This window comes from Periophthalmus magnuspinnatus, chromosome 1 (genome assembly GCF_009829125.3).
Source record: "Periophthalmus magnuspinnatus isolate fPerMag1 chromosome 1, fPerMag1.2.pri, whole genome shotgun sequence".
NCBI lineage: Eukaryota > Metazoa > Chordata > Actinopteri > Gobiiformes > Gobiidae > Periophthalmus > Periophthalmus magnuspinnatus.
Genome location: NC_047126.1, coordinates 9,659,700 through 9,686,143, shown reverse-complemented (window position 1 = coordinate 9,686,143; position 26,444 = coordinate 9,659,700). Strand labels below are relative to the sequence as shown.

The following is a 26,444-nucleotide window of genomic DNA, read 5'->3' as shown; positions in this document are numbered from 1 at the left end:
GACTGTGGAACTTTTCTGCAGTAGAGTACGTCCCCTGCTTGTCTCCAGAAGTCCTCAAAATCTGCATGAAATACTTTTACTTAAATAGATTCTTTCATGTGACATATTTTTTGCACCAGTATCTGTACTTTTTAGTAACAAAATTGAGCACCTGGTTACAGATCATGGGTAACTGAATAAAAACCGCATCACAGATAAGTTTAAGCCCATACTGCGTGCTACTTTCAAGGTAAAGTTACACAGTGAGCCTTTTTTCCTGCACTGTTTGTGTATACAGCAGTGTTGATAGCCTGCACCAGTTCGGGCTAATAGCAGTATTTAGCCCCTGTTGTTGAGCGGCTCTTAGTCTGTAGCCCAGAGCAGATGTTTGGGATGAGCTCCGGTCCAGGCTCCAGCTGAGACAGTGCTGTACAGGCTGCACACTCAGCACTGCAGCTAATGGAACGGCATAGCACCACTTTAGTCACAATATCTCCATACAGCCAATAATGCGGCAAAGACAGGTTAGCTAAGGCAAAAAGAAGGACAAGTCGGAATCATGCAACGTTAAAGGTCAGATATTACGCAAAACTGACTCTTGTGAACTGAAAGTTTGGTTATAATGCTGTTACCTTTCATGTTTTTCTAATTCTGACTTGGTTTGTCGAGATAGTATCTGTGCTAAGTATTTATTACAGTTTGAATCAGTTAAGTGGTAAAAATTGTGAGTATTCTAATCTGTCACTTTAAAACAGGTGTGCCCAAACTGTGGCTCAGGGGCTAAATCCGGCCCTCAGACCAATTTTTCTTGGCCCATATTACCTCAAACTGTACTTTTTCCTGTACATTTCTGAAAATCTACTTGCTGCCCATCTCAAATATTGTCCCATTGAGGTTGTAAGCATGAATAAAGGTCTAGTGGTTCAGCCTAACTTGTAATAAACACACAGACTTGAAGTATTCACTGTATTGGCGACCAGTCTATGACCCTCAGTCGACTCTCAGCTTTGTGTTTTTATATGTGGCCCTTAATGAGAAAAGTTCGGACACTCCTGCTTTAAAGGTTAAGGAAAGTCATCACCTTTTTAGCTCAACCTCTCATATGTCACCAGTTTTTGTCAGTCTCACCCCAGATTAAGTCTTATCTGAGGAGTGTTTATAAAGAAGGCACAGAAAACAACGGAGCAGTTTCATAATCTTAAAAAAAAAAGTGTTTACCTGTGACTCGTAGCTTCTCCGTGCCGATGCTGATTTCCTCTTCATCCGCAGAGAACAGCACTCTTTCTCCATCAGCGCTTCTCACTTCAAACCTCTGACACTGCGCTTCCACCATCTCTGACCCTGGGAAACAAACAAATATACTATTCAAATCATACGCTCTACAGCACCATGCAGAATAAAAATGCCGCAATTTCTCTGGCAAGTATTGAGATTAGATGCAATGTATGGACTGCGATTCATATTTTGAGGCTTAAAGGCAATAGTGTTTGAGAGAAGAAATATGGGCTGCTAAACTAATGCATTTATTTTCCCTTTATGAAAAGACGTAACAAAACATTCACTGAGTAATTCACATTCTTATGCATTTGATAAGATTTTGATTCAGAAACAGTTGATCGCAGCCATAGACCGTGTAAAGAAGTGGACTAAGTGAGTGTGACGTCACCCATAGCATCAGCTTTAGTCAAATGGAGCTCATCGAAGCTAGCGGTTACAGGGGCAAATTCCACGAGTATCATAGCAACCAAAGAGCCAATCCGGAGCGAAGCTGTTGAAGGTAACGCCCCTTTCTGCCCGCACTGCTATCTTGATTTACAGACACATTAGTGAAACAAAAAATGTTGAGCAGGTTATTACGAACATTTTAAGACCAAAATGACTTACTGGGGTTTACTTAGCAACGAAATGCACTAGCTGTCAATCAAACCTGTTACTAAGGCTTGCAGACGCGACGTTGGGTAAAGAAGGCACCTGATTGGTCCATTATTAATGTTCATATCTTGATTTACGGACAAAATATTGACATAAAAACAACCAGGGACACGGAGACTGAGTTAATACGAACATCTTAAGACCAAAATGAGTTAGCAATCTCCATTTATATATATATACAGTCTATGATCGTAGTATGTTGTGCTATATATAGACATGCAGTTTCCATACAGACAGACTGTGTTGGTGACCGTATCATCACACTCGCAATAAAGCTCCTCATGCCTCAATATTATTTTTCCAAATGAAAGTAAATTTTCAAACACTGTGCTCAAATGTCGAATATACTTTAAAAAACCTTACTTCAAATGTCAGATTGGGCTGCAATTCCCTGCAGCGTAAACATAGCCTTTGACTTGACAGGTTACAATAACTGCCCTTTATATCCTCACTTTTGGTGCCACAGATTTCAAACTAACTATTGAATTACCCATGGGCCCCTGGGTGTATGGATGGCGAGGCCTTTTTTTGAGTGTCATCCTGGAGAGCCCTGTCAGTCATAATCTGACTTTATTAGCCGTCTTCAGTCTGGGATTAAGTCTTTACGCTCATCTGGATCTCATTGTCTTTATCCCCCCTATCGCTGTCTTAATCCTCTCTCTCTCCATCAGCAGCACACAGAGAGAAGCACTCCAGTCTGTCTCATCCTGAAGAGAGCTGAAGTGTGTCTGTCTCTGCTGCTTTGGAGTGTCTGTTTGTGGCAAAACAATGTGATCCAGATGAGAGCTCTGCTTAAAGACGCACACATAGAGAAAATAGAGAAATAGTGCCATGAATTAAACAAAAGATGAGCTGTGTCATGTATCAGACAAACACTTTTCTAACACTGTTTTGGTGGACTTTTCCTGTCACGTGTCCTCTTAAAAAGACGCGATATGCTTTTGTTTGCTATATATTTATAATCGATGGCACCTGTGGATCTTTATTTTATATTTTGGACATTATAAATTACAATATTGTTCTAAAACGACTTAATAACAACTTAAAAAATACAAGACATGTCAAAATATAATAAATATTTTCTAGCACTATTCCACCTTAAACAAGACCCATTGTGCTTGTGTCTGCTATATAGCTACAATCTATGGTGTGGGTCATTATGTTTTAATTAGCACATTGTAAATTGCAATATTCATCTAAAACAACTTAATAAAAGAAACATTCCCGCTGTTTTCTGGGTTAGAAAACTGTACTGCCAAATGGCGTTGCCGAAAACTTCATCGCAACAAAGAGCCGTCAAGTTGTCGGTCCCTAACCCTATGGATAGCTGTAGAACATTACAATGAGTAGCGAGTACAGTGTACCAATTGTACTATGCAATGCTGTCGAATCCTATGTGTATCATCGATTAAGAAAATTAAATTGGAGAACGAAGTAAGTACAGAGCAGTGGGCGTGTAGCAGTGGCGGTTGTTGTGGAATTTCTAATAGTAAAAACCTAAAAAATATTTTAAAAAATAACGGAGAAGTTGTCTTGGATCAAAAAGTCTGAACATACAGTGTATTTATACCATCAAAACAATCGTACCAGCTTAGTCTAGTCCAAGTGGCTCGAGGCCGCTGGACACAACAAACAAGAGATACACCCGAGCCTAACAACAGATGGTATTACGAAGGTTGGGTTAAAGAGATCCCTAACAATACAAATAAAGATTTAGGGTAAAGACGACCATAACACGGTTAAAACAAACACTGATCAGCAATATGCCGTCCTGAAAATAAGCGAATAAAGATTGCTCGAACATGCACGAATCACTCCAAATATAACTTCAAGAGGGTGAGAAGGAAACGGCTTTAATAAGCTCGGAAAAGTCTGAGGTGACTGAACTTTGACTCAAATCAGACCTATTCTGCAACGTTTTCAGGACTGAATCAAACTCAAATGTGATATGCAAATAGCTTAACAAAAACGGTAAAAATAACATGAAGGTTTGCATTTGGTTTAAATGAAAATGTCTTAGAAAATCAATTTGTTAATGTCAAAATGACCAACTCTGTCCCTTTTACCAAATTACATCTAGTATTGTCACAATTTTACATCAGCGCCTTTTCAAACTATTGGATGGAGTTAAACTGTCAAATGGCAATGTGAAATTAATTTTATATGTTCAGTCAAAAAACACAAAGTCCACATTGAGCTGGGTGAGGAAATAATGACCCGTTCATTCTTTGTGAAAGCTTAAATGGTGGTGTCAGTTTAAGTGTGCCCTCGGAGCTCTCGTGTTAACCCTGATTATGCTGTGTTTGATCTGTCACCTGTGATCGCCTTCTCTCCACCAGAGCCACAGTCATTTCACCATCACCAAAACCAGCCGCGCTCCTCATTAAGCACACGTGTTAATTGATTCAGTGATTTCAATAATCTCTCCCCGACAGGATCTGCTTTCGCTCTCTGTGGGGCCGTTTAGAGATTAATAAAGTCTTTTACAACAGTGCTAAAAAAACAGAAAGGTGTCAGGTTGTGCCAAATGAAAATGAGGACATAGTGAACCAACGACTTAGATTCAAGGTCATGTTTTGGGTAGTGATTTGCTTTTGTTGTTTTGAGAAAATCACGACCATGTGTGACTGATCACAGACTAAAAGGCCCAGCTACACTACAAGAAAAGGAAGTAGTATTGCTGTTCAAATAGGAAACTTGAATATATTCAGTGGTGGAAGGTAACGAAGTACAAGTGGTAAAGTACTGTACTTAAGTAAATTTTCAATGGGTATTTTTACTTTTCTTTTGCTACATTTGGGAGCAGGTATCTGTACTTTCTACTTTTTGAACTAGACTGAAAAGTAAAAACTACTTTTCATATTATTTGAGGGGTTATTTTTACAATATTTGTGGTAACATCCTGACTAAAGTTTTCAAGTTCAAGCTTCGGCTTTGAGAAAACAAAAATACAGTGGTCCCTCACTGTAACGCAGTTCACTTTTCGCGGTCTCACTGTTTGGTGGAATTTTTAGTGCAATTTTTACATGCCTTTTTTTTTTTTACAGCGTCTGAACGTGCATTGTGTTCTGCGTCCTGATTGGCTGTTGGACTGTAGACCATTGTCCATCAGTCTCCTCCGTGCCGTGTCTCCTGTACAGTACAGAATGCATTCAGACAATTTTACATAAATGTTGGATCGCAGTGTGACTCTGAAGTGCTGTATGTTTGCAAGTTTTCTCCCGACTATACTCACAATGTCGATGAAACGTTCTGCACCGACAAAGGCGCCTACAAATGTTTGAACTTTGAGAGTGTTTAAACAAGAGAGAAATGTGAGAAAATGTTAATCTCTGTCTGAGAAAAGTGTATAAAGTGTGTGGTGAGGGGTTTTACAGCTGCAAAACATATATAATAATTGTAAAAAAATAAAGCTACTTCGCCGATTTTGTCTATTGCAGGTTATTTTTAGAACATAACCCCCGCGATAAATGAGAGACCACTGTGCAACTACATTCAAGACTAACAAATTCGCAACACTTCATCAAAAATCTGCGCAATTTTTTCATGTGATTCTTTTACTTGACTAACATTTTTCCTCTGTATCTGTACTTTTACTTAACAGAATTGAGTACTTCATCCACCTCTGACTGTATTTGAAGTTATATTCTGAAAGGATTATAAATGTGCATTTTCAAATTCACTTGCAATTAGAATAACATTCTGGAGCATCTAAAAATTAACAATTTATAATTTATTTGACTTTTTTACGTTGCAACTGAAACTGTGATTTCCCAAGATCATGTCTCCAATGTCACAGCCAGTGAACAAAATGCCCATTCGTCTTTATTTTGTGTTCCAAGCTGTCCTGGAAATCCTCCTCACAACCTCTTCAGATTATTACTCACATAAAACCAGAGAATACATTGACATTTTTACCCCTCTATCTTTTTGTTATTTATCTACTAATAGAGTAGATTTTTTTTTTCCTGACGGTAACTTTCAAAGAACGGCAGAGGAGAACACAACTGTATTATTTAGAAGACTTTGAAAAGTAAACAGCACGCTCTCATGATGCAACGGGCTGCAAAGCTCGGACCGCTTCCATGTTTGATGTGTTTGCACCAGTCAAAGAACACTACGGGCAAACACCTCCGAAGAGTTTGGAACGGCAAGATAAATGGCCCAAACTTCAGAAAAAATGGAGTTGCAAGCTACAGTATGAAGAAATAAGAAAAGTGCATAGCCTTGCAGTTTGTATTTCACTTTGCCACAGGTGGGAGGGTAAAATTCATGCACTAGGGCACACCAATTATTTATTTAGAGATGATTACAGTCATTAATATGGTGAGGGAGGAGAGAAGGAGCCAGAGCACCAGATAAATGAGTGTCATTTGTCATCTCCATTCATCAACATGATCTCTGCAGTCAAAGCTGTGAGACGCAAGAGAGATGAGAAGAGCTGAGCGGAGGAATATAGGGTAAAGTTGGCAAAGAAAAGTTAAAATGCCTTCGAAACCTCCATTGTAGCATTATGTAACCTGGTTTTGTTTATTGCATAAGCAGATATAGTCAGGCGTAAATTGAATATAAATCTAAGAAAAGTTATGTTTCATTAAGTTTTACTGTATTCTTCAGCTTGCATAGCACCTTCACATTAGGTTAGATATAATAAAGTGTCACTCAAAAGAATTCATGGCCCTCCTATAAAACTCATATATAAGTTTAAGTATGAGATTTACTCTTGCACTTTTAAATCACTTTATTATATACTTTAGATTGTATTATGGTCGTGTTCGGAGAATGAGCTGAGTTGAGTGACCTTCTATCATTCAACAGGCGTATTCTGGGCTCTAACTGTGTCAGCGGTTCAAGAGCAGAAGACGTCACTGGTCCCACAGGAGCTGGTCATCACAGAGTCCAGATCTGAATCCCACCGAGAGTCTTTGGCATGTGCTGGAGAAGATTTTTTGTAGTGGTTCAACTCTCCCATCATCATCATCATCAATCACACCTCATCAATCATCGTCATCAATATTTTGTTTTTTTATCAATATTTAGCCAAGATCCTATTTTGGTGTGGAAACGTTATAGTTTGAACAAAATGTAACAAACAGAAATGAACAATCATCATCTTTATCATCATCGTCATCGTCAATCATCATCATCACCACCATCAATCATTGTCATCATCATTGTTGTCATCTATCACTCATTCATTCATCATCATCAATCATTAATTCATTCATCCATCACCATCTGTCAGTCATTCATCATCATCAATCATCACCATCATCATCTTCGTCATCACAGCATCAATTATCATCTTCATCTAACATCATTCATCATCAATTATCAACACCACAATCATCATCATCATCATTCATAATCATCTTCATCATTCATCATCAATTATCATCACACCATCCTCACCACCAGTCATCATCATCATCATCAATCACAACATCAATTATCAATATTTTGTTTTTTTTATCAATATTTAGCCAAGATCCAATTTTCGTGTTGAAACGTTATAGTTTGAACAAGATGTAACAAACAGAAATGAGTTGATTTACGTGGTATTTCTTTTGTAACAGCTCTGGTTATTGCGCTCGGGTCTTGGTGTTTGTGTGTCTGCAACATGCAATTTCAAAGATTTAGCAACTCTAAATAATTCAAGTGAATTGTGGTGGAAACAGCCAGTGGGTAATGGCAGCAGAGTGAATGGAGCGGGACTGCAGAGCCTGAGGGTGAACGGCTGGTTCAGACTGGATTTAGGAGAATATTTGGGCATTAATTTATTTAAACTTTTAATTCATGCTTTTATGTGTGTTCCTTCAAAACATGCCACGGGAACTTAGAGGCGAACTATTCGGAAAGCCTGGACAACCTGAAAGTAAATCAGACTGCCCCAAATACATATCACATTACAAGATCACTTCTTTCCCTGTATGTTTTTATGCTGGGAGAAAAAACTCTTACCTGCAAATAAAACATCATGTAAAAAGTAGGAAAAAGTATTTAACTCAAGTTTACAGGTGTATAAGTGAGGCTGATGTGTGCGACAAATGTGACTAAAGTATCTCCTTTTACAGAAAAACACTGTTGCTGCATTGATTTTACTTAGGTAAGTTATATTAATCTCCTTTAGTAAAAAAAAGAAAAAACCCCAAACTGGCCTGTATACATTTAAGATGACACACAAGTCCAGCTTCTTTCAGTTGAGGCTCCTTACTAAAGTAAAGCCCTACCTTCCACAGGCGGATTTTGAAAAACTAATCCACACGTTTGTAACGCCGCATCTGGATTATTGTAATTCTTTGTCTGTGGGGCTGGGCTCCCTGCAGAGCTTACAGACTGTCCAAAACACTGCAGCACGTCTGCTCACAAAACACAAATCAGGCCTGTGTGTGGAGCCTGTATTGGCCCATTTCATATCGGGCCAAAGTGAAATGTTATTGAATTTTAATGTGTGCACTTTATGGGTCCTCTTTATCTGCAGGAGTTACTTCAGCCCTATACTCCACCCAGAGCCCTGAAGTGCGCTGGGCTCCGTCTATCAGATCCTGATCAGATCCAGCTAGACTAAAGCCCAACTTTTCTCCCTGGCATTTAATACTAGATAGACAGGATATTTTGGTGTTTTATTGGCCTTTTCCTATGTCTCGTGTGATCAGTATGTGATTTTTTTTTTTACTTTTTTGTGAAGCACTTTGGTCAGCTGAAGTTGTTTTTTTTTTTTAAATGTGTTATAGAAATAGACTTGAATTGAAAAAAAAAAAAAAAGTCCAAAATGACGACGTTATTGGATGTTATTACATGATTGGCTGTTATTACGTTATCGATTACTACACGGCCTAAATATATACGGAAAACCATCTAAATCCAATGTATTTTTGGCCAGTGAAGACATTACACCGACAGCCTCCACTGATCGACCCCATTCCACCTCCACCATGCTACACAGATGCGCTGATAGACTGTCCTCCACATTAAACAAACAGTTCTGCAGACAGTTAACTTCCGTGCACAGAATAGCACTTATCATATGTATAAATGACAACAGTGCCGTAAATCCAGACCTTTATCGAGCACTTGATAGCTTAAGTGTGTTCCAGTTTGTAAACGCTCAGCTCTATGTATTTTTAATTGGCTCATTAAAACAGTTGATTTGGTCGTTGGACGGAAGCATTAAACTGGAGAGAGGTGCTTGTGTGCTGCTTTGTGATTGGCCGACAGGTTTGGACATAGCATAAGTGCACTTAGTATGGCACTGTGCCTCTCTGACAGTCATATCAGGTCACGCAGCTCTCAGCAGAAAGTGTGACCACAGAGAAATGGGATTGCTGTGTCTGTCAATGCTAGCTGGGAGAGAGGGACCATTTTTACCAAGATCTACTTTTATAATTAGACAATGTGTAATGGAACAATTGAATTTCACTTGGAGGCTTAGCTATAGCACTGGCACAGCAATCTCATTTTTGCTCGATGATCATTTCGGTGCAGTTTGAGGCGTGATAAATGCAAAGCTGATTTCCAATTTAGAGCGGCTATTAATATGATTTAACAGCAAAATAAAGCATTGAGATGGCACTTCAGTTCTGGAAATGGTTGTGACATTCTATTTCAAATGCAATACCCGATTAAAAACGTCATTCGCGCAAACATCGCAAAGCTGTGCATTGGACCTATGGGGGTGACAGTAGTTCAGCTGGTGGCGACTGATACGAAGGTTGGAGGTGCGATTCTAGCTCCCTCAGACGAATAATGACGTTGTGTCCTTGCGCGACACAACCCAGCCCGCCCGGTGTGCTTGCGTACACCGGTGTATAAGTGAGTATTTGAGCGGGTGAGCGGTTCCTTGATGTAAAGCGCTTTGATTGTCTTCAAGATGGAAAAGCAATATATAAAAATCTGACCATTTTACCATGACCATAAGGATATAATTTAAATTGAATTGTTCCACTTCAAGGGTCTAACAACTTCACTGCGCTACTTTTATAAATCACATCGTTCGTCGAGGTAAGATATACGTACGTTGACCACCAGGTTGAACTTCTGCATCTATATTCACTCTCTTTTTCTCTCTTTAAGCTTTCCACCTGATCTCCTGCCCACTCATTTACATTTGACACAAGCTATTCCTAAGTCTATCGCTTCTAGACAAAATGAACTGCAGTGATATGCTCAAAGAATCGCAACAGAGAAGAAAACATCCTTCTGAACCAAAAAACTAAACAGAGGTAAACCACATAAGTATTAATAATGCAGTGGTCTGTTGTAGCTGGGTTGTGAATGGGAAAGCATTGGGCCATGTTGTAAGCGAAAAAGTGCAAAACTTATTCAATATCTAAGTGAGAATAACTCTACCAAAGGCTGACCCAGCTATCCCCGAACTGGAACTTGATTCAGCTTTACTTGCGCAAACTACTCAACAGGGAAAATGGCTGTATGATATCATTATAATCTAAAATCTGAAGAAAAACTCCCATAGATCCTCAGTCGCGCCTGTCCAGACGCACATTTCCTTGATGTCTCCGTCTGTGAAGTTTAAGTTGGGCTCAGCTGTCTAGATCTAGTGTACACATTTCAATAATTCATGCTATTAAATAAACATAGACCTACCAGAAATGGGTTTGAACCATTCCTTCTGAACTTCAGGGTTGGTGTTGTTATGAATTACGATTTGCCTTTCACTGACAAGAAAGCATCATGTCTTTCTTCTACTTCTTGTGTTCACTTGCTTAATTTTTTAGCTCGACAATCCACTTTTTGTGCTACATTAGCCAAATGCCCAAGAAATGAGGTGAGAGATTGCACCCAGATAAGAGGCAGCATAATTAGTGTTGGAAGCTATAGATAATGAAGAGATAAATGCAGGCCTGAGCAGTTTGGAGGAAGGTAACAAGGTCAGTGGGGAATTCACAGGCTTAATAAAGGACGAGGGCCATGCATGATTAAAATGGGGAGGCCAACGCAAATGACAAGAGCAGAAGAGATGAGCAGAGAGAGAGAGCGAGAGAGCGTGAGGGAATGAGGAGAGGAAGATGGAGTGAAAAGGATGTCGTCAAGAACTCAGAAACTTGGACTTTTAAAACTTTTTTCTTGACATAAAAAGACTTCATGGAGCAGAAAGTGGGGAATTTGCAATGTGCCATAAAGGCCAGAGTACACATTTAAAAGCATTCTGAAAGGAGAAAGGTCATGTGAACAGTTTGAAAGTTTGATTTACTTACGTTAAAGTTTCACAGTGATGAAAAATAGCACCGTAATCTTGGTAATTAAGACTTCAAAACAGAATATTGCATGGTTTGAATGGTGAAAAGTCATCAAAATTGCATCTAATGGGAAATGGAAACCTACAACTATGTTAAGATTCAAAAGAAGAGTTGAATTTAGCAAATGGGCGACATACTGGGGGCGTAATTTACATCCAGGGTCCAGATTTTGATGCTACACCTCTGATTTAGCACATAATACATCCACGAAATTCACATCAGATTCACTTTCACACTTGATGCCAATTCCCTTCTACTAGTGATAGACCAATATATTGTTCGATATTTGCCCTTTTTAGTGTATCAGCTATCTGCTTTAAACCCCCAGCACAGGTCGATTTGTTGTTTTGGCTGAACTGCTGCCTAAAAATACACGTAAAGCTTTGAGCACTAAATTTGAACACTTTAGTTCGAAGAGATAGCAGCACTGCAACTACTCTTAAGGCTTAAACAGAGCTGAGGGTGAGTTTGTAGTGAATTTAAAGGGCAGTATTTGGAGAAAATAGTCAAAACTGGCCGTAAATATCAGCCATCAGTCACTCTAGATTTGAAACAACCGGATAATGATATGAATCGGACATGAAAAATCCCATACTGATCGATCTCTACCTTCTAATTTTACTCACCTGAATAGTGGTAGAGTGGACCACATAAAGAAAAAAGAGTCTAAAGAGCTATAGACAAAGTGAAATGCATCGATGGCCAAGGAATAAACCACTTCTCAGATCAGTTCAGGTCTGCAATAAGCAATCCAATTTTTAATTCAACAACTGGTCATGCATGGTGTTTACAAATTTTGCAGCATTCGTCAATAATCAAGATGGTGCTACCAGATGGAGAGATAAAACATGCCAACAAAATAACAACGCCAAATTACAGCCCTATAAATGTTGTCCAGTGAACCCCATACAGCTAATAGTCTCTGCTTTGACCTCAAATACGAAATGCATGACCATTTATACTAATAAACATAAAGCAAAAGCATTTCAATGATTTTTGTAATCTCATTTCCTCATTGCTCCGACTGGGCACTTATGAAAATGTGGGACCATCATCAGTATCGCAGGTTAAAGGGTACGTCTTCTAAACTTCAGGTTCACACATCATCTTTATGGGTGGCCATTGAGAAGACTAAGATGACAGGTTTTCACTCACATTAACGAGCCATTGGTGAAGATGGGAGAGAAGGATAAGAGAGAGAGAGAGAGAAAGAAAGAGAGGGAGAGAGAGAAAGAAGGGAAGGGGGAGGAGGGGATAGGGGGGCAGACACCCAAGGCCGACTCATGATAAACTCCACACTGGTCCGTCTGGAAACAAACTGATGTCGTCTCTTCACTGCCGAATAGTCAGAGTAATGCATTATACAATAGGCTCAATTTGTAATGTGTAATGGTTACTGGCTGTTTGGTAAAGTCGTTTCATTAGCACTTTTAATTAGTTCTAGTACTGTCCTCTAGTGCTCATCTCTGTAGTAATCAATTTGCACTGCTAGCTGCACATGAACGTTTGTGTTTTATTTTTTTTATTTAACACTTTATTATATCATAGTTTATATTTTGACATTATTCCTGTAGTGTCCCTAGATTGACCTGTGAAACTGTAAGAAGCACTTCACTGTTACCAAGGCAACGGACCTAAGTATGAAATGTTTAAAACTCTTTGGCTACAGGAAGACTCATCCTGGAGCCTCCCAGAACCCATCACACCAGACGTACATTTCACTGTAAGATTTATGGATCCACGCAGTTGAAACTTTGGATTAGGCGTTTCTACAAGAAGGAAACAATAGTTTTTGCATTTTTTCTAGTCAACAGTCAGACTCAAATTGGACTCTTGATTCTTCAGACCTGACGCTCTGAGGACATCAGACCTCTAAACCATGAGACCCCTGGGCCCTGCAGTGACTCATCTCCGCTCTCCCGGTTGTATGCAGACGCATCACAGATTAACTTAATGAATTTAGACTCAGCACATAACCTTAGATAACTCTAGGGCAGTTTATTTAATCTTTAATCTTTAGACCCCAAATACATTCACACATTTGCATATTTCATATTTAAGTGCTGTCTGTTTAACTTGGTCAATAAATATTCATAACCCACAATTAGCTTTGGTGAACAGCGATGTTATTTCCAGATATGGGTCAATGATTTGGTGCAAGAATTTATGAACCTTCAGAGCATTGTTTAATTCATTATTCATTAATTAATGAATCTTGATAATTGGTTATACTGGATTGGTAATATTTCTAAACTTGTGTTGAGTGGTGCCCCAAAACTGTTCTTCTAGTCAAAGGCAAACACTCACAAAGGCCATGTGAGTTCTGATTTAACTTAGAGCTAAACTTCATCCAATTCTTTATATCAATTACCCCTTTGAGCCCTCTACACACCACACCGCCAAAGCACTTTGTGAATTCTGTTGTCTGACAATGGCCAAACGACTTTTTCTGATTCTGTCAGTGTTAGGTCGTTTGAAAAGCCAATTTAACTCAGATGACATAAAAGATCTCGGTGAGACCAGTTTTTGCTATTTTATAATTCAAAGCTTTTTAAAGTAGCAAGCTGTTTGGACAAACCTGGCAGTGAAACCATTAGTCTATTTCTTATATTCAATGGGCTAGTGCGCTGATCCTGCACCTCCTCAGACCTGGGAGAGCCGCTCCTCCAGTGTCTTCTGTAATGAATACTAATGAGGGCTTTAGTCAGCTGCAACTTTCCTGCCTCCCTAAGTGGCAAATGTCTGGTAAACACAAATAAGCGTCTTCTCATTATTCTCAGAAGCCCGAGAGAATAGAGAAGTTTGCTGGTGTTGTGAAGTGTTGGAGTCAGCTAAGGGGTGGGACACTGACGGGATTTCCAGGCTCAAACAAAAGCTCTTGATGAGAGTCTCCCTGGCCTCCCACTGTTGCCCTGCAGCAGTCACTGAGCGCTGATGTCCAAGTGGCTCCTTTTTCGCACAATGGAGTAATTCTGCTCAAGGAATGCCTCACAAGAACTGTACGATGCAACACAGCTCTGAAAGATCACCCATGTTTATATTCGAAGATTTGTGTATAACAGGGTTTTCGAGACACTCCATCAAAATACTTTTACGTTTAGTACTTTTATTTTGTTTCTTTTGCACATAGGCCATCTGTGTTCACACTAGCACACAGACCACATCAAAACTGGGACTAAATCCAAAACTAAACTTGGACTAGACTAGAACAAAACCTGCATTAAACAGGACTAAACCAGAGCAACAAGAGCAAATCAAGCTTCACTACCAAACAAAAAAATAAAGAAGAAAACAAAAGCAGCATTAAAACTCAGATGCCTTATTATTTTTAATCAATTTTCCATCACCAAACTTATTTTGATCAAGTGTGCACTCAAATTGCATTTTAAAACAGTATTTTTCACGTATCATGTTATGTTTCAAGGTTACGTTTGGGGATATGCCAGAATCTAAAAAAACAAAACTGTTGGCTAAAACAAAAGGATAGCTAAAACCCACAGCTAGTTACCATTTCTTTTTTATGTCTCCTTTTATTGTTGCCAGATGAAGGCACACTAAATCCTGATTGTCTGCTTAATGGTAAGTGCACAACAAACAACACAGCCACTGGCATTTGGTCGTCACAGAGTCCTCATTTATACACAGTGTGATTGAGAGCATGCCGCCACATTCACAGACAGTCACGTCCACACCGCCAGCATTAAAGTCTTTCTCTCGGTGAGGAATATAGCTTTAGGGAGTTTTAACAGCAGGAGACGAGCTGTCAGGAAATTCTACCCATCAAAGCAGCGAGAGGTAAGGAGTGTGAATGTGTGCAGAAAATAACACAAGTTCTGCTGATAAATATCTCTATATTGCAGTGTACACCACACAGCAGATACGGAGCGTCTAGCCCCAAATACCATTCATCTCAGCTGTCACAATCTAAATGCTGTACCTGCAATGATCAGGCATAAAGCAGTGGATGCAATTCTGGAGGACAGCGCATTCATTTCTTTAAAGTGCAGCACAATGTCTGTATCTTCAATCTCTTCTATAGACCACACACTCAGTCAATGAAACCATCAGGACAATGTGCTGCTTTTTGTGTTTTAGAAACGTGCAAGAGCTGCTCTATGACATAATAACAAAGAATGTAGAAAGGATGTAAACTGTTAGAAACACTCAAGAATCAGAAACATGAAGCTGCAAAACGAGCTTGTGGTCTTCACCATCTAGCGTTTGGTCATTTGCCAGGCTTGATCATGAATTATAGATCACCATTGTCAGATATTAAAATGTGCTCTAGTCACACAGGAGTTTAGGAAAAGCATTCTCCATTATAATACTCAAACTTTCCATATAAATATAGTGACTTTATTTAGTGGCCTGAGAGGCACACCTAAGGCAGTAGCGCCAGGCTAAACCTCCGGCTCTGAATTTTAAATGTGTTTATTTCTTTCACTTTGGCTCAAAAATAAATTGCTTTAACTCACCGGCTTATATTATTATGGGACCTCACTGTAGCTCTGCTAGTCTGTGTCTTGAACATATTCGATTAAGATTTGGGTTTTTGAGGATAAAGAAACTAGACCAGAACAACAACAAAAAAATCTGTATCTTACAAGAAAAGAGGCATCAAGTGATGCATTACAAAAACTCACTTTATTCTCCACTCCTCACATTCAGTCACAGCTGTCCTGGGGCACAACTGTCCTGGGTCAGAACCAGGGCTGTCCCAGCCTATACACAAACAACACAGCTGCTTAGGGCCCCAAGGCCACCAGAGGGCCCCCAAGAGCCCATACATTTATATTGAAAATATACTGGTATCAGTATCTGTTCAGCCCTACTCATTAATATGTACATTTAGGCAAAATCTCCACATTCAAAGCCTGACCAAAAAAAAAAAAAAAAAAAAAAAAATGGATATTAAAATCATCTCTTATTTAATGTTCAGCCCTTCCAAATGATCTGATGATTATAAATCTGAAGTCATCTCCAGGCCGTTTCTCCTATACAATGCTTAACTTGGATCATTACATTATACTTCTTGAGTGATATGTTTTTGAAGTAAGTGTAAGTACATTGTGTGGCCACTCTATCCAATTCTGCATTGTATGACAAAGAATTGATAAATGTAACCCCTCTTTAGTCAACTGGAACACATTGAAATACACCAGAATTTTTAAATTTCTCTGGCAGACCCCCCTCCCTTACATGTTTTATACTGTTATACTTGTGGTTATTGCTGTGAGCCTCTAGAACTTTCAGAATTTTTACAACTGGTTGTGATGATTTCTTAATGTCGACAAATAAGAATATGCAGCACTGAAGTGACGAGGGCCCCCAAAAGGAAATTCAGCTTAGGGCCCCCTAAGGGCTTGGGCCGGCCAAGCCTCTGCACCAATCACACAATCATGCAACATTTATACAAGAAGAAGTGTGTTGCCCATCAACCCAACAGTATCAAATTGGTCACAAGTATCATCAAACCTTAGTGGAGGAATATGGAGTTTTTTAACTTCATTTTTTCAAATGTTTTTACAGTAATAGTAAAAAAGTTCAACTTTATCAATCTCTTTCCATATTTCAGCTTTATACTTTATTCAGTTATCATCCGCAGCCCTTCTGCAGTCCCTTCTATTCACTTCTACACACAGACAAATCCAGTAGATTCACCACAGAGCACTCGTCTAATTGTTTTAAATCTGTCTATAGATGTGGAGATGGATAAGTCATATTTGCTCTGAATGATGTCTTCTGCACGACACCAGGGCCTTGGTCTAATATAATAAGATCTTGAAAAACGGATTTGGTTGAAAAAACAGTGCAGCTGTCAGCCTCGGTGAGATGCTCTAATGGAAATAGATAGCACTTAGTTTGGTAAACAGAAAGAGCTAAAGTGCATTTAGGAACTTGAGCACAAACAAAACAACCTGATTGGCTCTATGTGAGGAAAATATTAAGGAGCAGCATATCTTTGTTTTGAGGTGAACAGTCTTACCGATGGTGAGCTGTCCGGTCAGCTGTCCCTCACCGTTCCTGGCATTGACTGTTACATTACGGTCCGACTGGAGGATCAATGGACTGTCCTGTGAAAAGAGAGAAAGACCAGATTTAGTCAAACATGGGTACAGTTACAGGTCAGATCTGTGGAGAGGCAAGATTGCACATTTTACAAGCTACTTTGGAGTAATAAAACATCTTATGAATGAAAAAATAAAGAAGTGTAACGCCATACTATAGAACATTCCAGGCAAAGATATAAGATCTTCACAGGGCGGCATGGTGGCTGAGTGGCAAGAGCCCTTTTCTGAGTTTTTCCTGTGTGGAGACTGCATGTTCTCCCTGTGTCTGGCTGAATTTCCTCTGGACACTCCGGTTTCCCCCGTCCGACAAAAACATGCACAATAGGCAAAAATCCTCCAGCTGAGATAGTCCTGACCAAGCCTAGCAACAAGATCACGGAGATGAGCCCCTGAGTACTGCACTGTGATGTTTACTGAAGAGCTGCCTCAGTGGTATTGAAGGATGGGGTCAAATACAGACGGTGGATTTGCCTACAGGGACAATAGAGTGCATCTTAACCCAGGGTACCATTGATATTTTGAAGTGGGAATGCAAATCAATAGATAAGAAAACATAGTAAATTCAGGATTTAACACAGTTCCAATTAAACAACGCCATTTCATTCATTTCCCTTCTATTACCAGAAGCTAGGATGTCTAGAGCCTCATCGCACATCTATGAGGATTGATGACAAAGACGCATTTGAGGGGGAGTCAGCCATTCACTTATGATAGCACAATTACAGTACATTTGACTAGTCACCTCACACAATCATCCAAACAGTATCTAATTGGATAACCAGGAGAGAGCACAGTAGCACAAGGGCAATGACACAGTGCACCCCATTTTAGTTAATTATATTATTCAAAGGATCCATTTTTGTTCTGTGGAAAAATAATTAAAGTCATCTAATCTAATCCCTGTCATGTCTTCCCTAAACACATCGGTGGATGAGATGGCACTTCCACAGTTTTGCATGCTGCTGCCTTTCCCTTGGTTAGCCCTGCTGTAGCCCCTAACCTCACCCCCAGGACCCAGTCAATACTGCATTAACCTGTGTGACCACCGGGCCTCCACCGCATCAGCCTGCACCACTTAAACCTGACACCGTCTCCACCCGCCGCGTGATAGCAACACCTAATGCAGCTAATATATGCGGCACAGCATTCGCCTGCTTCACTTTAGGAGAGACATGTCAGGACAAGCAATTATACTTATATATCTATTATCAAAATCAACTAATGCAATAGTGAACATGACCCGCAACGTTACAAAGACCGCACTTTGTTCTTTCTTTCATTTTTTCATGGTTGTATAACATGGCAAGACAAAAACAGCAAAAATTAGAAAGACGTACCTACTACTTTTCTTGACAAAGCAGACAAGCAATACAAAAGAGAATAATGTGGTTTCATACATATGTTATAATTTTCAAGCGCTGGGTGGCTCTTACCAATCCAATGTACCCTTCAAATTGATAGCCATATATTATACCTGTATGTCCTAGCAGTACAGTGGCTTATTCCACATTTGACTTGGAGTGGAGTTTAATAAGGGTTGTTTTCCAGTTTCCCCCATCAACCTAAAACATGCACAATAGGTCAAATCTTCCAGCTAAGTTAGTCCTGACCAATTCTAGCTCAAGGTCTGGAGATGGGTCCTTGGGCATGTCCACAGCTCTTGACACGTTTCCCCCAATGTGCCAAACATTTCTCCAGCCAGACATATCATCAGCTTTAATTAAATGTTATTGCAGATCATTCTGTGCTAGCACACCATGTATTATTTTGATTCTATTTATGCATTTTCCTCATCTATTCTTTGCTCTTTCGTTAGTGTCTTGGTTAAAATGCTTATTTTGCGGGTGTGAAATAACTGCCTCACGGGTGACCTAATTTCGCTGTTGATTCTCCAAATTAATATAAGGCCTTTGAATTTCAAAGAGTTTTGTGGCTAAAATTAGAAAGCTGCTGATCCAGTCAAAAGTATAGAACCCTTTCTGCGCATATTGCATTAGTATTTTAGTGTTTTGTATTTTAGTGTGTTGGTACACTTTGGAATCATACCTCTATTCATGGGTTTCAGACAAACAATGCCCCCCTGATTTGAAGGTTTCATGAGGACCCATAGAGGACCTTTCCCTGTTCAAAGGGTATAATATTTTGATTTGAATTGCTTATTTGCTATGACCACGGAGGACGTTTGCCACAGCTTGAAACCGATTAATTAGTTGCAATTTAAGATGTTTTCCAGATTGTAATTCTGTTGCCTTGTATCCGGAACACACGCTACTCCAACACTTTATGAAGATGTGAGTATGTTCATCTCCACGAGTTCAGATGGGTGTGATTGACAGATGGATTAGCCAATCAGGGACATGCATGGTCGTCCACATCAACCATAGACTATATATAGAAGTGGACTAAGTAAGTGTCACCCATAGTGTTCAACTCCAGTCAAATAAAGCTCATTTATAAGCGTGAGTTCCATATTCCATACCAATCCAAAGCGAGGAAGTGGAAGGTAACGCCTCTTGCCACCCGCACTGCTGGTTTAGCAGGGAGTGGGCACTTAGCTGTCAATCAAACTTGTTGCTAACGCTAGCGGGAGTGACCTTGGGGTAAGAAGTCACCTAATTTGTCTGTTATTAATGTTCATATCTTGATTTACGGACACAATAGTGAAATAAAAACACCAGGATCATATAGAGCGTGTCCATATGAACATTCTAAGTCTAAAATAACGAGGCTCACAACAGCAGTTACAGAGAGAGGTGACAGTTTTTCAATGTAAAGTGACATAATCGATGGAGCCGGAAGCGCGCACATGCTCACTTCCTATTTAGAACACGACGGCTATTGTGTATGTCCATTTATTTACAGTCTATGTTATCAACACAAAACACAAAGGATCCAGCAGCATCCAAGTGAACACCAGAATCCCACAGACCCCCTTACAGTACATAATTATCTCTTCAGGTAAAGACATTAACAAACCACCAAACGAGGCCTGCAGTCTATTTACTACTGGCTGGTCTCCGCCTCTGAAGAATGTAGCGTGAGCCGGATTAATTGTTTCCAACGGCCCGTGTGATAGCCTCCACTATATTATCTTTCCACTCTGTTTAAAGCACCGGAGCGTTTTGTAAAGCATGACAGATGTAATGCACTCCCAGTCGTCCCAGTTAAATGTGCAGTGTGCATGAACAAGCATAACCCCATTCTTCTAGTGTCAGTCAGACGCACTGTTGTGGATGGAACGCCTTGTGTGATTAAGTGCTTATATGCAAATACATGGAAATAAGTTTGTTAATTGACTGCATATTTTTCCATTTGTTAATGTAGTTTTAAAAGAAAGACGAGTAAGCCAGGCATGGTTAGTTGGTTATTTGAAACATGGATTTAGCCACGTGTAAAATTTGTAAATGCCATGAACATTATCATTAAAGGATTTACAAGGATGACCAAAAATGCAAATCTGTCAGCTGGACAAAAAGTTGTAAGAGTGAAGATGATTCAAACTTCTTCACTTTTACAACTTTCTGTCCAACTGTTTTGAAATTTTATTTACTGTGGATTATATCTGGGTGACTGAGGGATTACACAGATAAAACCTAATTCAAAATATGCACACAGCTGGCATGTTATATAAAATGAATTCTGCCACTGCCATTTGAAAAGATGTAAAATGAACACCACTAGAACATAACTGCTGCACACTGCTTCATTCATTAACCCATAACAACAATGAGTTTATCTGCATTTCATCCAAACCGCCAAAGAATCCAATTATTTCTGCAATCATTGGATGGCCAATGGTCAAATGATTCAGCTAGCAGAGATATACCATACTGATATTACGTTGTGCTGTTTTAGTCCTGTCGCCTCCGGATGCGAGCCGCCATATTGGTACAGATTACTTTAGGGTTAGTTGTCAAAACCAAAACTCATCACTTCTTATGCTTGCCTGGAAAATCCTTATATCGGTCTGTATTTTTGTAGAGATTGATAGTCTTGTCTCCACGTCTTCCGTTGTGTCTCAAGCCCGGGCAAATGTGATCATACAATAATATATATATATTTTTTAGTAACACATGTGAAATGAAGGAGCTCATTGCTAACCAGTGATTTCAAAAAAAAAAAAAAAAAAAAATCGAATTTCTCTCACCTCATATTAACAGAGTTTAGCACCTCGCTCATTAATTCAGCGGAAATTCACAATGTTTTTCAGCCCACTGTGATATTTCTGTCCTTTATTTTTTTGAACTATGCCTGTCCCTGATTGGCTAATCTACCTGTTAATCACACCCATTTGTGACCAGACACATCTTTGTAAAGTACTAAAAAAGTATGTATTCTGGATCCCAGGCAAGTCCTTACGCAAGAATGTTTTTCAATCAAAAATATCATTGCCACAATACAGTACAAGTAACAGTAGGATCTTGATAAAGTTGACAGTTTTTGCTACTAAAGAACAACGTAAGCACTTAGAGCCGGTCCTTTCCTGCTGACGTTGGGGGAGTAATCGCTGCAGAGTTGGATAACCCCAAAAATGTGATTAGTATTGTGTGATTTAGTTATTGTGGTATTGACAGTTTGTTTCACTGCATAAGAAACCTGATTTGATTTCTGACAAATGCAAGCATTTTAAATCAATTTCCTCTTCAGCCTACTTATTTTGGGCATTAAACTTGTCTTATAATTATCGCTGAGTCATTCATCTTTTTGACTAAGCTCTTCAAATGAAAAGATATAGCAGGACAAACATTTGACGCTCTTCAAGCCAACTTTCTCAAATGTTCCTGCGTAGAAGACACACCATCACTGAATCAGTTGATCTTCAAATGAATAACAGCGTCATTAGAGTATCATCCATGCATCCTGTTTGAACATGGCAAAGCTTTAGTCTTTCCCTGGTATCCTTAAAAAGCTGTTTTTAAAAGCCTTTTTTGCTCTCTTTAGCTAATGCTTAATGTTTGATCTTAGTTTAGCTCTTGGAAGGAAACTGGATTTTTTGAGTTCACATATTTTTCATTTTCAACTTCAAATGTCAAGATCAAATACAAGAATTACACCCCATGATCCTGCTTGTATTTCATGGCACATGCTCTCCAAAAAACATCCTAATTACTGACTGAGCTTTAAAACCTGGTAATAAAGGACCTTCTGTTATACCCAAGACTCCCTATAGGCTATACACTCAGGTATCAAATATGTACATCAAAATCATCAAATCAAAATAACTTTTTTGATTAACTGATTTGAAAGGCTTTAATCCTTGCTGTTATGACCCAAGCAGATCAAACAGTTTAGACCTATTGTGCTTGTATCTGCTATATAGTTATAATTTATGACACCCGTGGATTATTATGTTATAATTTGTACATTTTAAATCACAGTATTCATCTAAAACAACAAGAAACAACGTTAGAAAACTGTGGTGTCCAGTGGGAGCTGATACCACTGTTATGGTCATCACAACAAAGAACTGCGTAGCTGTCGGCACCTCCGATGGATAGCTGCACATCACATTAGGAAGCGGTGTAATTTCTTTCATTTGCACCACAATGACTATGCGATGCAGCCGAGTCCTGTGCTCATCACCGATCATGAAACTATTTAATTGAAGAACAATATACAGTAAATTTCGGACTATAAGCCACTACTTTTTTTCCTATGCTTTGAACCCTGCGGCCTATACAACAGTGCAGCTAATTTATAGATTTTTACTGACTAACGGCCACCGGGGGGCACTCTCTAGCAGTAAATGCAAAAGTGAGACAGACGCGGGGAAAGATTATGTGCTGCAGGATACACTAGTTTTGATTTTGAATTGTCATTTTGAGCATCATGCACACACCCTCATCATGGAAAACACACAAGTTGTGGATGATGCAGCTTTTAAGTTAAAGGCAATGGATCTGGCATCAAAGAAGGAAATAAAGCCACTGCACGTAAGTTTGACATGAATGGATGGTGCGACGCTGGAGACGACAGCTGGAAGAATTTAGTTAATGTAAAAAGACCAAAGCTTTCAGAAAAAAAAATAAAAGCAGATAACCTGTGTTGGTGCTGTGTTTTTTTTTTTCTAAACATGTTCATCCTGTCGGTGCATCCAGGGCTGCAACAACATGTACAATTCTCTAATCCATGAGTTAGCTCCCCTGAATTCTGCACTACAGTCCAAACACATTTAATGTGGAGACTAAAATGGTCTGCAGGGACAATGAAGTTACCCAAACCCTTCTTATCATAAACTACAGTGCTGGATTGGAACAGTGGCTCCCATTTTCCTGTTGCCTTTGTTACAGTGTGCACACAGAGGTTACAGATGATACTTCTGCTGATAAACCCACCCAGACACATTCTTGTACAGTCATTATGCAGGTTTGCTGATTAAACAATACATTGCACAAGCCCCAACAGCTCCTGGAGATAAAAGCACTCACACTTTATATGCTTTTATATGCTTCACAGACACATTATTTAGGTCTGCAGTCAAGAGTTGCCACAGGGAGTATCAGAGATGAGTATGAAGAGGAGCCCACATAAAGCTTAGTCTTAAACGAAGCTGACGACAAGCCGTAACCTGTTAATGTAGTTATAAAATGCAAGCTCATAAAGGCTTTTAAAAGTACCCACAATTTTTGGCATCATGAACCATGTTTTCATGGGCTTGAGAGAAAATCAAAATAATACTCTGTACACTGGAGACTAATACCAGATGTTTGAATGGACCCTCGATACACCACTCCTTGAGTTAATGATTTAACTGAGCTTTGATCAGTACTGCATGGCTTTCAAGGGAGGCCCATCTGATGAGTAAGGTAATAATAAGTGGTGCCCCTTCACTCTCATGTGACTGTGTCTCCCACTATAAGTGGTCTTACAAATGTTCAGCCGTCCCCATTATAACAGCTCTTAGCCTCTGTCCCACCTGTCCATGACTGTCTAACTTCACTGTGCTCTACTCTAAGGCACAGAACATGGTTAAAGTGCATTTTCCTCCTTTGCAATGAGCTTAATAACAGCTTTTAGCCGTGCTGACTGCATGCGTGCAGTCGGCTGTCTCACTCTTACATTATCTCTCCATCTTTGTAATAAGATACCTTAACAAGAAGTGCCCAGAGCTGTCAATCCAATAAAAGCTTTTATGCTCCCTATTTTCATGTAATTCCTGGCTCAGTCTGTCCTGCTCCTCTTGGCTGGTCAATGGCAAGACTTTACCCACTGTGTTGATTCAAGTTCTGTTTTACTTGAAGCCTTTGATTTACAGGGGCTCCCCAATTTTGCCCGAAAATGTGAAAAAGTTCTTCAATGTTTGTAGCAGTGTGAATTTTTTCCTCACTTTCCTAACCTATTCCCAACATTCTAATTATTTACCTTGATGAGTTTATAAGTGTGTATCTAAAGCAGCACTTGGGCATCATGCTTCTATCTGTTATTGATAGATGAAATTGCTTTATATCTATGGAGGATAGTGTCACAAATCTGGCATAAATACAAGCAAAGTCAAAATCGCTTTATGAATGAAATGGTACTTGTAGTTAAAGCCAGCTGAAAAGTACCCCATCTGGTTATGTGCAGCAATGTGCTAGTCAAGTTATGTGTGAGTGAGTGTTTACTCTTCACTGATTGCATATGTGAATAAGGTTTTGTTCTGTAGTTGTATTAAGACATAAAACATACAAATTAGGCTCACACTGAGATAGAGGACCTACCTGATAAGCAGTTAAATACCCCACATTGCCCCACCATATGCTGCGTGTTTTGCTTGTTTGAAGTAGTAAGCTTTATTTACAGTTTTGAGTCCAACCGGCGCAGGTGTGTGCTATTTGCAACTCTCCAGACACTGTCCCAAACTCCACAAACCATTAATCCGACTCTGCTTGAAGATGAAAAATAATTTGCTGTCTTCTCTTCACCATTCCTGCGATTTCGGCATGATTTATGTAAAAAATTCATTGCATTGTGCTGGTGCATCGCTGAGGCCTGAAGAGGATTGCCTCCATAACTATTTATCATTGTAGAGTAAATCTCCCCCAAAACAGAGAACAATCATTTATATCTGGAGCCAAACCACTTACAGTAATGGTACTATGTTTGTGCATGGATGCCACCAAGGTCTACTGGACGTTTACCAAAAAGATCGGAGGAGTTGTTGGGCTTGAAGTGGCTAAGGTGGTTCCGGGTGAAGAGACACATGAAGAACAACAGAAGGGAGAGGAAGTGGGAAGTTGACAGGCAGTAAACAGGGACCTCCTGACTTCAAGCTTTCGGAGTGATAAATCTTCAGATGAAGGCTAAGAAAAACAGCGAAGAGGAAGAGGAGGTGGGAGGGGAGCAGCGGAGAGGAAGATGGAGATGGAGCACAGAGTAGGCCGAACCGCACTGCATTTGTTTTAGAGATAGACGCAGCAAATAGATCTATAAACAGAAGTCACAGTGTCAGCCTCGCTCCGCTGCCTGGAAATGTATGGTGCTTAAGGGACCAGTCGACACAGCCGCACCGCCACAGGGAGCCGTGCCAGCAGGGAACAAGATGGAAAGTCTGGAGGAGCATCTGCCTATTTGTAAGGCTTACATTTTTTAACTCTGCTGGGGCATCGTGCTCAGGTGTAACATTGTGATCACATACAGACAAAGCGAACTTCATGTGATCCCGGTACCTCCTCGTGGGTGACATGTTTGTGACAGCAAGACAACAGGGTCAGAACACAGTGTGACTGGAGAGACTATTCACATTGAAAATAAATATAGTAGCCCTCATTTCTTATCAACAATGGAATAGCAGTTTGATGACTGTTAAGGGTAAGTATCGAGTACAAAGACTGAACAAAAACCTGAGGAAATCTGAAACTGGTCGTAGAATAGCTGTGTGCACATAAGATACTATTTAATCTTTCGAAAAACAAATGCATGGAAAAGCCAAAAAATGCTTTGTTTAGCGTAAAGGATAACCACAGGAAGAAGGAAAAACATGGAGAAAAGGGCAGAGTAGTTGATGGTCAGCTTGTGTCACGATTATCATGCAGATAATAACATGAAAATCATTCAAATTGCTGGCACTTTCAAAATTGTATGAAAATGGACTGAAATGACTACCGATAAGAAGATACAATTCTCAGAAGACGAGGTTCCGTTCCCCAATTTGATAATGACCGAACTAGAAAAGAACATTGGGCAACAGTGGCTCAGTTGGTTAAGTTGGTTGTTTGTCTACTGA

At 39.6% G+C, this 26,444-nt stretch overlaps 1 protein-coding gene across 1 annotated transcript in view; it reads right to left on the bottom strand.

The window, feature by feature from the left end:
• Positions 1-26,444, bottom strand: part of LOC117377801 (zeta-sarcoglycan) — a 150,800-nt gene that overhangs the window by 57,491 nt on the left and 66,865 nt on the right. Inside the window, exons 4-5 of the mRNA XM_055221863.1 lie at positions 17,155-17,242; positions 1,198-1,320 (exon numbers count right to left, since the gene is read on the bottom strand). Coding sequence (XP_055077838.1) covers positions 1,198-1,320; positions 17,155-17,242 — 211 coding nt within the window. The remainder of the gene's footprint in view (positions 1-1,197; positions 1,321-17,154; positions 17,243-26,444) is intronic.